Source organism: Rissa tridactyla, chromosome 1 (genome assembly GCF_028500815.1).
Source record: "Rissa tridactyla isolate bRisTri1 chromosome 1, bRisTri1.patW.cur.20221130, whole genome shotgun sequence".
NCBI lineage: Eukaryota > Metazoa > Chordata > Aves > Charadriiformes > Laridae > Rissa > Rissa tridactyla.
This window is the reverse complement of record NC_071466.1, coordinates 164,523,876-164,541,446: the sequence shown is the minus strand read 5'-3', so window position 1 is coordinate 164,541,446 and position 17,571 is coordinate 164,523,876. Positions and strand designations below refer to the sequence as shown.

The 17,571-nt window shown below is 44.3% G+C and overlaps 1 protein-coding gene across 1 annotated transcript; it reads left to right on the top strand.

Annotated features, from left to right (window-relative positions):
• The first annotated feature begins 80 nt into the window (after positions 1 to 80).
• Positions 81 to 17,571, top strand: DESI1 (desumoylating isopeptidase 1). The gene is made up of 6 exons (XM_054191613.1): positions 81 to 361; positions 10,490 to 10,511; positions 11,475 to 11,544; positions 12,214 to 12,323; positions 13,134 to 13,256; positions 14,425 to 17,571. Exons 1-6 carry the CDS (start codon positions 271 to 273, stop codon positions 14,516 to 14,518), a joined length of 510 nt encoding a protein of 169 aa, XP_054047588.1. The 5' UTR covers positions 81 to 270; the 3' UTR covers positions 14,519 to 17,571.

The following is a 17,571-nucleotide window of genomic DNA, read 5'->3' as shown; positions in this document are numbered from 1 at the left end:
CGCCCCCGCGACCCCCGCCCCGGAACCGCCGCGCTGCATAACGGCGCAGTGACGGGGCAGGCCGGCCGGTCGCCGGCTGCCGCGCATGCGCAGAGGCAGCGTCGCCCCTTTCCCTCTTCCGTCTGTCACCTTACGGTTGGCGCTGCCGCACCCGGGACTGGCGGCGGGACCGGCACCGAGGCCGCCCTTTCCTCCTTCCTCTGCTTCCCGGCGCCCAGCGGGTGTCTCCCAGGGCTCCGGGTGCCGCCCGGCGGCCGTGCCCGCAGCCCCATGGAGGAGCCGCTGGCCCTGCACCCCGTCAAGCTCTATGTGTATGACCTGTCCAAGGGCATGGCCCGGCGCCTCAGCCCCCTCATGCTGGGTAAGAGCACGGCGGGGACCGCCCCGCCCCGGCCCTCCCGCCGCTTCCGGGGGGTCGTGTTCCCCCACCGGCCTCGCCGCGCCGGGAAACGGGGCTGAAACCGCCCCCTTCACCCCGGGGGTGGCTTCTGCCTCCCGGAATGGCTCTTTCCGAGGGAGCGGCCCGCCGGGAAAGGGCTCCCTGCGGGGCGGGCAGCTGTTGGCGTCTGCGGGCACCGGGCCGCGGCGGTGGCCGGCGGCTGGAGCGCGGCTTGGGGGTGTGAGGGCCCGGCTCGGGGGCCTGGGGCCTGGGAACGGCGTGGGTTGGAGCCGCGGCATCCGCGGCGGCGGGACGGGCTGTGTCGGTGAGGCAGCACTGGGTGAACGGGGTCCGGCCTCTTCTTCCCCTTTGCCCCTTGGTTGGCGTTATTTGCTAATGCCTAATTACAAACATTACTTAGCCCCTGAAGCAAGAGAAAGCGTGGTTGCCAACTCCCTGACTGCGGTAACGCCTTGGCAGGGAGGCTGAAGTGGAAGAAAGCCTTCTGCTGCTTACGAGGGGACTGAGTTCAAGCGGCTCCATGTTGGGGTGAGGTTGGGCTGGGCGTTGCGTGGCTCACGATGTGCGACTGTCCACCTTCTCCTCCCAGAGGGTTTGTGGAAGTTTGTTGTACGTCTTATCAAGAATGTGTGCGTTTCCAACAGAGCCTTGGACTGGGGGTGTGCAGGAAACAGCTTTTGCTTGAAGTTTTGGAAGCGTGAATTAGGAATGCTGTGCGAGAGCAGTTTATACCTGTTACGCGTAGACTCTGGCCCGTGTCAGACCAGCCGTCTGTGTGAGATGAGACTTCTCAACAGGCTCAGTGTCTGAACAGATGGCTCCGTGTAATCTTGTTTTACAGTTTCTTGGCATTGACTTCACTCATTTGCCCTACAAGGAGATTCAGTGCTTTCCTGCAAGCTTAAAATGAAAGTCCAAATAATTCTTAGCATGAGGTTTCATACATGTTAACAATAGGCATGCAGAGTTGAGAAGAAAATATTCTAGACATCGTATGTGATGTGCTTTTTTAGCCAGACAGCAACAACAACTTTGGGAGATGTGTGTTTCCCACCCTGGGTAACCTCAAAACTTCATGTGTGGTCAGAGTCACTTCTGTTGTAGCCCTCAGGGAAGTAACTGCTCACCTGTTAGTTTATAATAGCCATGTTTTATCTTGGGCGAAGAGTTATAAATCTTAAGATATAGATTACATGTGTGCATGATTTACTTGTGTTTGAGGTGACCAGATTTTACTGTCTTACTAGTCTTCAGTAAGACTTCAAAAGTGTTGGTCCAAGCTAAGACTTGTACAGAAATATGTTGTCACTGTATGTATCTCCATGCCAATCTCAACATAGATCAAGCGAAAACTTTTCAGCTCTCTTCTTACCTTCAAAGTCAATCTTGGGATCTTGTAGCTTTCTGAATTCCCACACAAAAACACTTAGTGGATGACTTCATTTTGGTGCTTTTTATGATATCCAAACAACAACTTTAAAACTTTGTGCTTGAGGTATAGTTTGGTGCTAATTTTCTACAAGTTTGAGTAATGAAAAGGAAAGCTTCAAAATCTGAACACATCTCTTGCTAGTGCAGGAAACGTCGCTCACTAATACTGCCCGGTAACTAGCTGAGTTCAGACGTGTTCGTGGAACAGGGCCAACTAGGCCTGTGTGGTGACAGTGACAAGGCAGGCTGCAGAATATTTGGGATTGTGTGGATTCAGTGACTGGATTGTCTGTAAAACAAATCATTGTTTGTTCCTTTTTTCCTTCCATTTAAGTATCTTCTGTGCGTTTTCACTCAGCTCTGTCATACCTCCAGATTATTTTAGAAACTTCCCAAGAACAAAGTGATGCCTCATGTACACACCTTTTCTTTTTTTTTTTTTTCTTGAAGCACAATAAAAACTGTTGCCACTTCTCTGTACCTCAACTTTCAGATGGTCAACAGCTATTTTTCCTTTTTTTTTTTTTTGGTCAGTGACGTTCATAAACTGTACATCACCAGGAAAAGTCATAGAAATTGAAGAGGAAAGGATTTCTTAGATGATTTAGTGTTAAACGCTTGTCATCTCTACTTCTGGTATTCTTTCCTTAGGTGCCAAGTTTTATTGAAACTGTGCTTTTGCTTTGAGTGATAATTCTGTAACATCGTCTATATTGAAATACATGTGTTTTAGAGAGAAGAAACAAATATGATGATTGATTGTGCCAAAATCAATTCCTAGCATGCTCGAAAACAGAAGCTCAGATCCCTCTGCCGGAGGGGGATGAATCCCTTCTTACGGGGCTGACCACTGCGAGAGCATCACCACATGATGTCTTCAGTTGGGCTAATAGGATCCAGAGGTATTATGGATTATGTCAGTACAGCGTTCAAGTATCAGCCGTCACTACTAAATGTTATCCTTACTTTTTCAGTTCTCTCCATTGTTATTGAATGGTGAACCTGTGAGGCAGAGCTATACAGCACTGTTCATAGCAGGCTTTAGAGTGACTTAGTCAGGCCCCCTGGGCACACCTTCACTTTTCTTGGCAAGTTTAGGCTTCCTACCCGGACTTATTTTGTTTTTCTTACTTTTCTGTGAATTTGCTGTAATTTTTCAGCAAATATTTCTATTCTAAAGTATACATGACTAAATATTATAGTTCAATTGGCTTGAAAGTGGTGTGTTTAATTTCTGTGTGCTGTTGCTCAACATGTGTCTTCTCTCTCCCCCATTCTCAGTCTGTGAAACCATATTTGTCTGTCCAGCTGTGCGATCTAATAATAATAAATGTTAACCTGAATGCAATGAGATTTCTGTTTTCAAGACGGAAAACATAATCCATCTGATTCTGTAGAGGGTAGAGAGGAAAACAGAATAGTTCAGCTTGCAGTGCTGATTTCTGAAGTAGATGTCCAAAGGCAGAGAAATCTTTAAGGAAGATTAAAATCCTGTTGCATGATGGGCTTAAAGAAAAATGTCTTGGAGCTCTCAAAATTCTCCTGTCGTGTAACTGTGGTTATTGTGCTCATGTGACTCAGAACAGGCAGGAGCTTAGTTTAACACAGCAGCTTTGGTTCAGTGTAGTACAAACTAGCAGTGAATTGGCTGGGAGTATGTATGGGTTGTATGTATGGGCAGCTGTAGGGACTTAACAGCCCAGAAGGAACTGGAGCAAAAGGTAACTGCTAAAAGGAGGTACCTTCTGCTTTGTTCTTTTTTTCCAGACCCAGCACATTACTCTGCCTCTCCTCCGCCCGTTCTGAACAGTTTTGAATTGCTCCCGCATGAGATGCCATCAGCTTTGCTCCAGAGCATTTGCTAGGGATTTAATGAAAGTCAAGTGCGTTACCCTCCCCCAATCTAGCCTATTTCTTGGTCTCTCTAGGCACCTCAAGGAGAAGGGAACTGAAGCAGGCTTCTTCCTCTCTGTTATTTTTTTTGCTTCAGTTGAGCACCCTGGGCTGCACATAGGAGAAAGTGTTTGGCTAATTAGGATAATTTTCAATTCAAAAAAGGCAGGAATCTTGATGGATTTGCCCAAGGAAATTGCAACAATATGCAAAGCAATACCCGTGCTGGTTGACCAAATTATATTGCTTCCAGTTCCACAGGAGACCAGTCCACTACTTTTTTTGGGGTCTTTTAGGGTCTTCTGGGGCTTGCATATCCATTGCAGAGCATAGATATGTTGTTAAAAATACTAAGCTTCCTATTATTTCTTTACAGCTCAGGAACAGGTGTTGCTCTTGCGCTGAGGGATGGATGGCCTAAGCTCTAGATGGGGTAAACTAAGCCCATCTCCTTATATAATTCCTTCATGTCTCAGAACTCTTCTGCCCTTCAGTCTAGTAATTTGGGTTAATATACAAATGCCACTTTCATTTGGTATTTAAAATGCACAGGAATAAACTACATCATGTGGCCCTCAAGATTAACAAATTAACTGTGCCAGTAAAATAGATTGGTGAGCGTCTAATCTCCCTTCTGCTTGGCCTTCCAGATAAATCCAAGCATGGAAGTAATCCTGTTTGTATTCTAAAATTATATGGGCGGGCTGGCTTGCTTGCTTGCTCCTTTCAAAATACCCTTGTATCCTAACAATGACAGTCTCCTGAATCAGTTTTACAACAAACAAATATAACTGCTTTGTTTTCCACATTCCAATGACTAAGCTGATGGTCGTGGAATTAATACATTTGAATGTTGTATTTTTCTCCTAGGTTTCTGTCTCATGTAAGCATCATGAAAGTAGGTGAGCTATGAATGTTATAAAGAAAAATAACAGCAAATAAAAAACCTTGTTTACTTGCCAGATGATACTCTGCCTCATTCAAACAATTTGAATCTTTGAGATGCTTAAGCACACGGATCTATGCTGAATGGGCATCCATTCCTGAGTTCTAGTGAGTATTTTCAGGAAAGATCCATATAAGCACCTCAGCAAGTTTTTTCTTAAAAAAAGAAAAAAGCCTTAAAGATCAGGTAATGTGAACAGGTTTCCAAAGACTGACAAGCTGTCACCCTAAACTCTCACAGATATAACACAGTAACTTTCATGTCCATCTTCGTGGTCTGTGACAAACGCAAGGTAGCTTGACTTGCGTTAGCTCATAGTGGAAGCAGATCAGATTAAGCTGAATTGCTTCATATTTACTTCAGGCTGAGCTTGCACACAAGCAGTTACTGTGGGACAGCTGATACCTGGCAACTTGACCACGTGCACTAATTGTTGTATGTTTAAGTGTGTACATTTAAATTTGCAAGACCCTTTCCAGCTCAACAGCCCTCTGTCCCTTGAAATATTTAAGCTCTTTAGGCATCTTGCTGTTCCTGTTTTACCTGGATGAACAGTAGATGCCCAAAAGAGTATCATTCCACCAGGACACTCCTGTTCCGCATTATATTTGTGTGCTTCGTTTGGATTAGCTTTGCTGTAGGTATTGAGTGAGGAGTAATGCCTGCAATTTAAAGGCTTTTGCAGCTCTAATGGAAATTACTGGGGAATTAGACTTTTCTATATAGTTAAAGACAGCCTCAGGTTATGAGTAAGTGTGTTGATTTTGGTGGCAGTGCCAGCGTATAGTTCTGCCCCCATTGCAGCGTGTCACAGGAGTTAGGAGCATTGTGGCAAGGCATGGAAGAGCATGAAATGTGATGTCTGCCAGTATCCCAGATGGTATTTGCAATCCCTTCTTCTAGACCACTCTTCTAGACCACTCAATTGACTATTGGATATAACCTCTGTTGCACTGTGGGATTATTTGGGGAGGCTCCCTGGCAAGCTTGCTTGACCTTCTGTTTTTTTAAGCTGGACAGGGCTGCCAGAAGCAGCTTTATTGGAAAGTGTCGCTGCAAGGCCTGGATATGACTTGTGCCTTAGCACTGCTAGAGCAAGAGTGTACTCATGCTCTCACTTTGCACTCACTTGGTCAGCTGGCTGTGGAAACGGAGCCATGCCAATCCTTGCTCGGTCATACTGTTAGGGCTGGTATGTGTATGAAGCCTTCAGAGGCTGTGAACAATGTATTTTGTATATAGTGGGCAATGTCCAGCGTAAGGCAAGACATAACTGCTTAGTGCAGGCTGCCACGATTGCTTTATGTGAGCTTGTCAGGGGTGGCAGTGGTTGTGAGCTGTCACCTGCTCTGTGCAATGTCTGAGTTTGAGAGAAGGACAAGAAGAGTCCTAGAGGAGGATCACCAATAGAGGCAACTCTTTATGAGAAAGATGATGGTGTCCATGAAGGGCTGTACAGAATTTCTTACGTGATGCAATAGATAAACAACATTAAGATTCTTGCTGAGCAGCAGGAAAAGGAGCTGCCCAAATTCCTCAGAAGCTGGTGGCCATTGACTTACTCCTCTGTCAGTCAGTTTGGAGTTGAGATGACAATAGCGAGCTGTGCAGCATGGGAAGCTGCAGCAGCATACCAAAAGTTCTTGGTCTTGGATGTTTCTGGGTGATGCGTATGTGGCCAATAATGGCAGGTTTCTTAGGCGTGAGGTTCCCCCATGGTGTTGTTGGAGAGGCTTGCACTGCCTCTGACCAAGTGCGGTCCACCAGCAGGCTGGAGAGCTATCACAGTGTCTTATTGTCATCAGTGCTGCAGTCTGGCATGTGTTTTCCACAGTGCCAGCCTGGTCTTACAGGAGCCAAGCAAAAATAGCAGGTCAGCAGCTCCATTAAGATCATCAAACCAGTACTTGGCACAAACTGACCTAGCTGAGCAGCCTCCGACGGACCTGCCTTGTGAAGATAAGCAGCTTCACTTGCCAAGAGCTGTGCTGTTACTGCCCTGGCAGTCGCTGCCTGTTGTTGGCTACAGATTTTGTGTGCAGCAGCCAGAGAGGAGCCCCCCAGTGTTGGATTGCAGTCTAATGCAGAGTCCCTTTCCTGAATTCTGTTTGTGTTTTGCTCATACAATCAGAGAATTGCGTTGGTGGAAAGGGACCTCTGGCGGTCCTGCGCAAGGTAGATCTGGCGAGAGCAGATTCTTCAGGGCCCTGGGCAGCTGAGTTCTGAGTATCTCCAAGGATGGAAATCCCACATGCATTCTGCCCCCTGCCCCAGTGTTTGACTGCCTTCATGGTAATCTTTTTTTTTTTTTTCTTCTCTTACTGGGTTGGGAATTTCCCGTTTTCCAACTAGCACCTGTTCCCTTTCACTGTGCACCTCTGAGTAGAACAAGGCTCTCTTTCCTCCATACCCATTAGGTAGTTGTAGACAGCAATAAGGACTCTTGGCCTTCTCTTCTAGAGGCTGAACACTGCTCTTTAATACAGTAAGTGCTCCAGCCCAGTGCATTGGTGTCTTTTGTACTGGTGAGATCCAAAAGTGGACACTTCACTCCAGATACGGTCTCACAAGTGTCGAACAGAGGGAAAGAGTCACCCTCCTTGAGCTGCTGGCTGCAGTCTTGCTAGAGCTGCCCGATGTAAGGTAGCCTTTGCTGCAATGATCTTTTCATTTTCAAGTAGGTGTTGTAACTGCATGAGCAGGTTCCCAGCAGCACCTGTGACATTGTCAGCATCTGCTATAACTTTCACCTGCACACAGAATTTAGGTGCAAAGTGCCAGCTTTGTGGAAAGTCTTTCATTGTTGTTTGCTGCAAATCTGCATGAAAGTAAATATTAAGATGTTCTTTTCCCATTTAGCAGACTAAAGGGCAGCTACATTTCTAGCTTGTGCTGCCTTTGAAACAGTTTGTTTCTCTGCCCTGAAGGACAAAGTTCAAGTTTCTAGTGGAAAACAGTGACTTACTGTGAACAAATGTGTAATAATTTATTAACAGTTATGCAGAACTCGAACTATGCAAAACCAATCGGTAGAGCCTGTCGTAGGCCAGGTGCTAAAGTGAGGGCAGTGCACTCTCCCCTGCCTCACGTGTTGCTGATGAGCCTGCAGTGTCACCGCTTTCTGTCAGCTCTAGAGCACAAAGCAAAAGCTGTGATGGGGAAGGTGTGTAAAAAGGCCCGGAACATCGAGGAGCACAACAGGGTGGGACACGCTAAAGGGCAGCAAATGCTCCTGAGATGTTGCAGCAGACTGCTTCACTTCTCTCATCATTGGTACTATCTTTTGGCCTTCATCCTATTCCATGCCTACGTTTCTCCGAGACAGGTTGACAGTGAATACGGTTGCTGCCTGGCTGTGATCCATGGTAGTGACAGATCAGTCCACCTACTTCAAAACTGTGTGTGCGCGCTTTGACTGATGTCTCTATCATCACAACAGCCTCTTCCTGCCTCCGCTCTTACACAACCCTTGTCTGAAGCAGGTATCTATCTCTGTTTTGTTCCTATTTTGTTTCAGACTTGAGGGGAAAAAAATTGGTAGGAATTGTTTATTCCTTGCTTGGACACATAAGCATCCACTTATCAGAACTCTTGAAGGATTGCCCTCATCAGTTTTGTTCCTCTGTTTTAGCCAGTTATGATGATGACAGAAAGTTGGTTTTGCTCAAGGAAAGAACTCTTGAAGAACTACTGCTGCTTGGAAGTAGCATGTTTTCGCTTGCTGGCACTCACAGACCAAAGCAGCCCTGAGAGAGAAGTAAAAGGGCATAAGATCCTCTGCCTAGAAAGGGAAAGGCAATGCCTCTGCCTCCCTGTAGGCCATTGGTGCCATGGCACTAATGTAAGTAAGAACAGTCAGAGAACGTCTGACAAGTGGAACTGGGACAATGTACCCATCACTGCCACTGCACCGGGTATCTTGGAAGAACCTGGACACCAGCGGAAGAAGAGTGACCCCTAAAGTTTCAGCAGAGAAGCCAGCATCCTGGAGTCTGAGGGATGAAATATTGCTCCGTCAAACTACCATTTAGCTTTAGGTTCCTGATACACGAACAGGGGCCCAGTGTGTGATGTTCTGCCTCCTCTCTGGGAATCATGCGGGAAGAGCAGCAGAATGCAACTGAGCTGAGCTTCATTTTTACCAAACTTTTTTTTTTTCATGAGAGAATTGTTATTCTGTGCATCTGATTCCAGCCTTTGAAAAGCAGTCGCAGTGCACTTTCAGCATCGTAAGCTGTGGGAATACAAGCAGGGTGGCTGGTGGAATAATTGCTGGGGACAGGCGATGCTGACAGTGTGATGAGGGATGCAGCCAAATACTGAGTTAAGGCAGTGGCCCTGAAAATATCTAAGAAAAGCCTGAATGTCACAAGCCTTGCGTAAAACACTTTTAAAAAAAAAAAAAAAAAAAAAAAAAAGACCACAGCTCTGAGGTTGCGTTTAAAGGAGGAGGATAGTACCTAAACTGTGGCTTGCTTTGGGAGGCCTGAGTCTAGTCTGATGCAAACAGATGTCCAAACCAGAGCAAAGTCTGTTGGCCAAAAGTTAACCCATCAGTGCTTTCTGAACAAACTTTTACTAGAACAGTGCTTCTCATGTTCAGGTGGCTTTTCTCATCATGTCTACAGTGTTTCTGATCTAGCTCTGGGAAACCTGCAGATGGCTTTAGCAGATCATCACATTCTGGTATTTAAAAGTTGAACAATAAAAGCAAAACTTCTTGGAAGAGGTGCTGCTTGGATGTAAAGGACAGTGGTGTGGGAAGTGGTCTGCTGGGGGAGGGCGTTGATACATGGAGGCTGACTAAAAGGATCAGGAACCCACTGCAAGGAAGCAGAAGCTAGAGCAGAGGAGCACTTGGTCTACTACATGGGTTCAGGAGAACACCGAATGTGTGTATGCACACAGCTTCTCTGTTGTAAATCCACTTTTCTGGGTGTAGTGCACCTTGTTTGGCAAAATAAAGCTATAGCACATCTGTCATAGCATGCTGTTGCTGCCTACAAGTTTACAAAGGGGTACGATACCAGGGACCAAGCCCTTAGGTTGTGATAGATAAAGTAATTGGCCCTGGAGCAGTAACAGCTGGTGACCCTTTGAAGAGCGGTTTGATCCTACCGTCAATGAGGAGAGGTTTAGGTTTCCCACTTGCAAGGAACTGCAGAAGCATTTCAGAAGGTGCTTTTTTCTCTGAGACACAATGATATTATCAGTTTAGTGGTGCCTGAAGCAAATCTTTGCTGCTGCTGTGTTCTGCAAAACACACAATTTAATTTTATAACTTGTGTAAACCTCAGCCCTGCCCTTCTGTCCCGCCCAACCCCCACTTAAGCTGTTAGTTTTTAAAGGCAGGGGGAGGAAGCCATGGAACAGATTATAGAGACTATCACCACAGATCGTATGTTCGAGTAAGATCCCTCATAAGTTACCGAGAAAGAAAACTGAATACTCTGTGCTGGCTAACTGCCTGCAGTTGTGAAATCAGTATAAAACTCAAATCTTCTGGTCTTGACTGAAGACTCCAATTTTAGGAAAAGGTTTATTTTCTTGGTCTGTAGACAGAAGCCCAAGGTAAGCACTGGCAGGATAGGATGGTGTTGCCAGCTCTGCATGCAGGAGGAAAAAACTACAGCAGTAGTGCGGACAGGGTAGTTCATTTGAAAGAAAGACATTTTGTTTCTTTAGAAGCAACTCTGGGATGCAATCTTTGGGATTACTGTCGTGGTGAGATAATAGCCATGGTTCCTTAGTGACTGACAGAAAGTAGGCTGAAATCTGGAAAATACATTGCTAATAACTCTTCTTTTCTCTGCATACAGGGAAACAGCTGGATGGCATCTGGTAAGTGACTAGATTTAAATTGCATAATGTGCGTTAAACACTGTGTGGTGTAGGAAGTATTTTCAATAGGAGATTATATATGCCTCAGATCTTAAGAACATTTCGGTGCTGAAGGGAAACTAAAGCATTTTCTGTTCCTGAACACAGATTGGCAGTAAGATGAGGTACGGTCAGGTGCTGGTTAAACCTCTCCATTTAAAGCTCGGTGGACCCCATGGAAAGAAAGTGTTGGTAGTAGTCATTGTGTTTTAGTGCACTTGTACCCATTTTCAAGGGTAGGATGTTGTTCTTGTCCCAAGCACTTTGTCTTCTAATTGCAGGCATGACTAAACATGAGAGTAAAAGAGTAGGTGGGAAGAAGGTATTACAGAATCAGGCTTTCTGGCACTTAAGAGCAGCAGCTATATTCGGTTACAAAACGCTTCTCAATTTCCTATATATAATATTCAGAGTTTAAAAGAAAAAAAAAAAGGGGGGGGTGGTTAAAAAAAAAAAACTTAACCCTTGTCCATCCGTCTTCCCTCTCTATTGATCAATCTCCAGTGACTGTCTGACCTTCTCAAGTCAGTGTTTATCAGACATGCACTACTTTTGTCAATGTGGTAGCAGGGCTAGCTATGTCCCTCTGTCTCTGTGAGTTTATCATCAACCCTTCAGCTGAAAGAGGCTGCTGGAGACCTCATGCTAGTGTAGAGCGCTCTCTCTTCCCATGTTCCTTCATGTCTGGGCACCTAGCTAAGCCTGTTCTTTCCCAACCATTTACAGAGTTACAGTAGGCTTGATAATCACTGCTTCCATATCCATTCATGTCCCAGCAGATCCTGTTCCTACTCACAGAAACACGTTGACCTCTTCTTTCAGTTATTCACTTCATGATGTCCTTGAGCACATAAATTTACCAGTGATTTATGTGCTAGGTTAAATATTTCCTTTGTTTCACCAATTTTTTGTTCTCTTTGGCAGGCACACCTCCATAATAGTCCACAAGGATGAGTTCTTCTATGGCAGTGGAGGAATCTCCAGCTGTGCACCTGTAAGTTATATCTATTTTTCTGAGAAGGTAATTTTGTGATAGGATTACCTGATCAGAATTGCTTGTGTGTCTGTCTTTTAGAAAAGCAGCAAGAGGCTTCTGAATTCAGCCAGGTGTGGCTGCTTGCCATGGTTGCCCAGGGCATCTGAGGAAAAGGAAGCAGGGAGAGCAGGTTTAAGCCCAACTAAGTACAGGTTGGGGGTTGCTGCTTCTGGTAGAGACTGTCTATCCAAGACACCTTCTGCAACTGCATTGACAGAGTGACACCTTGTCTAACTTCGTATGGATAGGTTTTACATGCAGACTTGGCAACTCAAGGCATCCTTTTTAAGATTTAGAAAAAAAAAAAAAAATCAAGATGCTTTGTTGGACCATTCTGGTTTTGGAGAGGCAAAACTTATGGGCCACTCTTCTAAAGCAGAATTTTACCATAGTTTAGCACTTTTCATCACAAGGAGCCATATATACAAGCTGAAATGTAAGTTGCATGTTACTTCTCGTTCTCTGACCAGAGAACAGAGGAGAGCCAGTAGGGCTTTTTGCTTGACAAACACACCAAAAGTTCCTCCTTCTGTGCCTGGACAAACCACGACAGCTCTATTCACTAGAGTCCTGCAAAAGAATTCAGTCTGACCATTTAACATTGTCTTCTGCTGTTAATTTTTGCAGGGAGGGACACTTCTTGGCCCACCAGACTCAGTTGTTGACCTGGGAAATACTGAAGTTACAGAAGAAATTTTTCTAGAATATCTTTCCTCTTTGGGGGAATCTATGTTCCGGTAAGTAGCTGCTTGTACTATGAAGTCTGCATAACAAAAAAAAAAAAAAGCCTTTAGGGGAAGGAGTGCAGAATGGAGGAGGGTATGATGAAACCAGTCCTTCTCACGAAGCTTTGTCTGCTTAGTGTATTATTTGATACTTTCCAAATATGAGACCGGAACTGATGTACCGATACACAAAGAGCTACCAGCTAGGCAACCCTCCGGTGTGCCAGCCTTGAGCTAAGCTGGGAAAGCGTTCTGCCAGGAAGTCTTTCACACTGTTTTTTGTAAAATGGAATAACGCCTGAAATGTCTTTGAGAGTATCACCAGGGAAAACAAAGGCACTGTATAAAATATTTCAGTCAATAGTGCTTTGCTCCATGAGTCATAGGTGAGGCGTTGTAGTAAAGCTGCCAACTTTCAGATGAGCAAAAGCAAGGTCTTGACTATTAAAGAGTCTAGTCTACTTCTCAAAAGAATAGGAAACAGTAGCATTTAGTGTTCTGGCTAAATTTCAATGTCAATAATTCTTGTGATTTCTCGTTATTCCTTCTGTGGCTGTAATTGAAGAAACCTGACCTCACTTATCCTCAAAAAAAAAAATTGTATAAAGTCAGTGATGCAGAGAGATGTCATTTTCCACCCTGATTCACTTGGATTTGAAGGTGAATTGATGTCTGTACTTCACCTATTTGCCTTAGAATTCTTTGTGGGGAAAAAGCGCTGATGTAAGGAGATGTTCCTCATTAGGGGTCTAAGCTTTTCTGCTTGATAGATTTATTGCTGAGTCTGTCTTTCTATGTTTCAATTCCTTTCCTTTTGCACAGAGGAGAGTCTTATAACCTCTTTGAACATAACTGCAACACCTTCAGTAACGAAGTGGCACAGTTCCTGACAGGAAGAAAAATCCCTTCTTACATCACTGACCTTCCAGCTGAAGTTCTCGCCACGTGAGTATGCGTGCAGCTCCTCTCTCTACTGTATGGCTTCATGCTAATGGTTAAACGTTTGACAGAGACAGCGGTACCAGCTTCTGCTGGGTCTCTCTGAGAACCAGCATAAGATTAAGAAGAGGATGCTGTTTGCTTTACTTCAGCACTTACAACACTGTACGACAAGTGCTGACTGGCACTGGCATTACTAAGGAGACAGGAGAAGGTGGTTGTTCTGCCTTTAATTTAAACTACTTATTTGGGGATGGTCTCTTATATGTGACCAGAGAAGCACAGAAAGTTTCAGAAAATGGTGCAAGTTTTTTTGTCTTAGGAAATCAGTATCTCTTAAAGGTCACATCTCTTGCTCTAAGCACTGTAATTGCAGTGGAGATACCAGCTTTGCTTGTGAAGAGGCAGGCGGGATGTAATTTTAAAATTAACACTGCAGTTTTAAAACTAGGACTAGATGGAAAAAGAGGATAGGAAAAAGAGGAAATGAAGAATTCCTGCCTGGTAGTTCAGCTCACTTTTCTTTTTTTTTTTTTTTAAACTCAGCTAGTGAGGATCCCAGTGGGATGATCGGAGCTCCATCGTTTAGGTCTTATTTCTGCAACCAATTGTATACCACGTTATTTGGGAGACATGTATCTTCTACCCTGGGCTCTTAACACATCAGATATCTCAAAATCAGATAAAGTCTCTAACAGAGCGAGTCATATTGAAAGATAAACCAGGTGCTACAGATTGCAACAGAAATTATTCTGTGGGTGTTGAACCATTGTCTTATAAGGGAACTAGAGGATATTCTTCTAGCAGTCTTTAATGCTGATGTGATACTTAATGGTGCACTGCAGTTGCATAACAGGGATTTCGTTCGCACAGTTAAGTAGAATGAGTTACTAAAAGCTGGTTTTAGACATGGTATTACCACGTTAGCAGTCTGGGCATGTTAGGACTCAGAACTAGCTTATATAAAATCATGTTTAAGATTCTTATTTATTGAAGAGTAAACTCTCTATAATGGTTTAAATTAGTTTAGTTTGTAGTGGAAGTCTGTTCTTCAAATTTGCTGCTACAGTGTTGGTTTGATTGCACTCTAGGATGTGAGGGCACTTCAGTAGTAAATGGGAAAAGCTGTTCACCAAGTAAGCTGTTTGAGATGTTTATTTCTTTACCTTCTCAGACCTTTTGGACAAGCTTTAAGGCCGCTCCTGGACTCCATCCAGATCCAGCCACCTGGAGGAAATACCTTCAGCAGACATAATGGACAGAGCTAACAGGAGTGACCCAGTGTGCCCAGCCTCACCAGGCCTCTTCCTTTTTAAACATGAATCTACCAGATTTCTATTTTATAATTTCCCATCAGAATTAACTTTACAGAAGTTACAAGACAAGATTTAAAATTTCCTAGGGCGAGGATTTATCAGGGTGCATGTAAGACAATGCTACCAAAAAGATTGCCATAATTTCTAATAGTATTATACTAATTTATAAAGGCTGTCTTGTTGGAGTAGGCTGACACTTTCTAAGTAACTCCTGTGCTGGTAAGTGGGAATTCATTCCACGAGCATTCAAGGGCCCACTATACAATTTGGAGTAAATAAGGGGATGTTCTTGCCATCCCTTGGAGGCTTGCATCTCTCTCTCCTGTCGCTGCCTGTATTATGGGGGTATTTGCTGAAGTCTGTAGCCAAAAGACAAAGGAAGTATTGGTGGCCCAGGAAGTGAAAGTGTCCCAGGATTAGTCTTCTGCATATTTCATTGACAACATGTTATTTGCTCAGGGGAAAGGCTGAACTCATCTGATAAAATTACAGCAGTGGCACAGCTGTATGTGGAAGGTGATCAAGCAGAACAGCGTATGTGTCACACTCAAAAGTTGAAACTTTCAGTGGGACTAGCAGTGTGTAGGAGGGAGGCTGGAACTGGAGCTTACCAAGAGCCTTTTAATGCTGGATCCAAGGGTTATGGGCAAGAACCAGCTGAAAGAACAGAATCTCATGAGCAGAAGCGGTGGAAAAAAATTTCAGATGAAAGTAAAACGAAGTTATATGTTTCCTTTTCTCACGTGTAAGCTTATCAGCAGATAGACAGAACCTTGTTAACTATTTACCTTTGCATAAGAGATGGGTTTTTTTTAACTTTTTTTTATCAAGCCAGAGTTACAGTACAGTAAGACCGGAATGGCATGGCAACTGGATGATAATATAAGGTGGACCAGTTCTGCCTTCAATATCTAGTTGCAGACACAGTAAGAGTTCCAGCTTTCTTGGATATTGCTGTCCTTTCCAAAGAAGTCAAGCACATCACAGAGAGGGCTCTGCGTAAGTGTAATAGAAATAGGTGCTAGGTCTCTTCAAATGTAAAGAAAATGAGGAAGAGTAAAATTAAGCTTTTTTCACGGAACAATTGAGTTTATTTGGATATATGCAGAAGCAGTCCTGTCCTTAGATTGACATTAGATTGTATCAATACTGCATCTTCTAGATTAAGATTCTTATAGCTTTGCAATTATTTGCAGTGGAAAAGATCAGGGGAATAAAAGAATAGGCACACTGATTTCTTTTCATGCATGTATGTACACTATTTTCCTGAACGATTTTGAAGCGGTTATATATAGGAAGGGACACAAGAAAGACGTCGGACAAACCCCAAAACATTGCTGATGCTCCATAAATGGGGATTGCACGTTCCAGATGCTGCTGAAAAAGCATCTATGCAAATGTACAGCCCTTTGTCCAGTGCTTTGTTGGGAGAAGTATTGCTCCAAGTTCAGTCCTGCATCTCAAACTTCCTGCACTGGAAACTTCCTGCGTACCTAAAGGAGATGTCTTTCCTCTGCTGGGCTCTTTCTCCCAGAATAATCGAGTTTGATAAGTTTCTCATGCTGTTACTCAGCCTGGACTATAATGGCTCATATTTTTGAGGGGATGGAATGGAGGAAAATTGCAGTTTAGTCACTCTGTCAAATACTCTGTTGCCCTGCACCTTGTGGAGCCACTACACAAGTGGAAATAGGGTACTGTCAGTCCATTTTGCAGTTTTGTGTGTACCTGCTCTCAGTGCACAGCAGTGGCCCTTGCAGCCCAAATTTATTTTTTTTTCCCCTTGTCATTCTCTGCTTGTGCCATCAACTTCTCCTTAAGCATTTCATTTGATGGACTGGACTTGGAGACAACTGCAGCAGTTAGTACAGATAGGTTTATACAAAAAGCTTTCAGTCTTTCCCCATCAAAATGTCCTGTTTGCAGAAAGCATTCTGTAATAAAATCATTTATGAATGCCTTTTGGTGCTCCTGCAGGAAGGATTGGTGTTTGTTTTCCTGTTTAGTATGTGTATCCTCTCCAGTCTTTTCCCATACCTGTTCTGTGAAGAGTAACCAGTCTCTGGTCTTAATACACACTGTGACTGTGCCACAAAATGCTGTAGCATGTTAGAGACCTTGGAGCTTCCTTAGTTGAACAGGTATACTCAAGCTGATACAGTGCAGCCCAACACCTAGGTGTGTTAGTTTGGTACCTGCAAGCAGCACAGCTGTGGCTGCCTGTCTTTCAGCAAACTATCCCTTCAGGTGCACCTGCCTGCGGTGGAAGCACTGGTGCCACGGTTTCTGCCCCACACTTTTGTACAATGCTGATATCCCCTGTACCTCCACCACTTTCGAGGTCCTGAGCCTGGTTTCTGCTTGTCTGCCTGCTTCAGGACTTTTTGTATCCTCTCAGGAGGCAGGAGAGAAAAGGAAGACGTTCACCCCATGCATTTTGCAATCTGCCTCTTCCCCTCCTGAGCAGCCCCTTTGCAGAGAGAATGCTGCTACTTTAAGGTCACTGGGTAAAATTTTGCTCAGCCATATACTGTTTGCAATAGCCAAGGAGCTCCTGGAGGGTGTCCTGGGCTGGGGGCCTACTCTGTGTTTTGTGGCGAAAGAACTGTAGGAGGGAATCCCATTTGCTTGGTCTTACTGGGTAACAAAGACCCCCATAGGCCTCTTAGGAAACCCATTTTCTCCAAAGATGTTACGTGTAAATTGCAGGACTGTGCCCCCAGTGTTCCACCCAGCCATACCTACTCGTAGGAATATAAACTAGACGGAGAAGCGTATGTAAGTGTATATAGGTGACGAACTTCAGCCAGCTGATTGACAGAGGGGCAGGGAAACTGAACTCCTGAAAGAAAACAGAACCCTTTTGCCCACGCTTACTATCTTATCTTGTATTGCTGGGGTTCCCCCGTGCCATTTTAAAAGTGTTAATAACGTCTTTAGGCAGAAAGTGATGTTTTGATTTATTTGTGTTTTTTTTCTATTGCAATAAAATGAAATACAGCAAG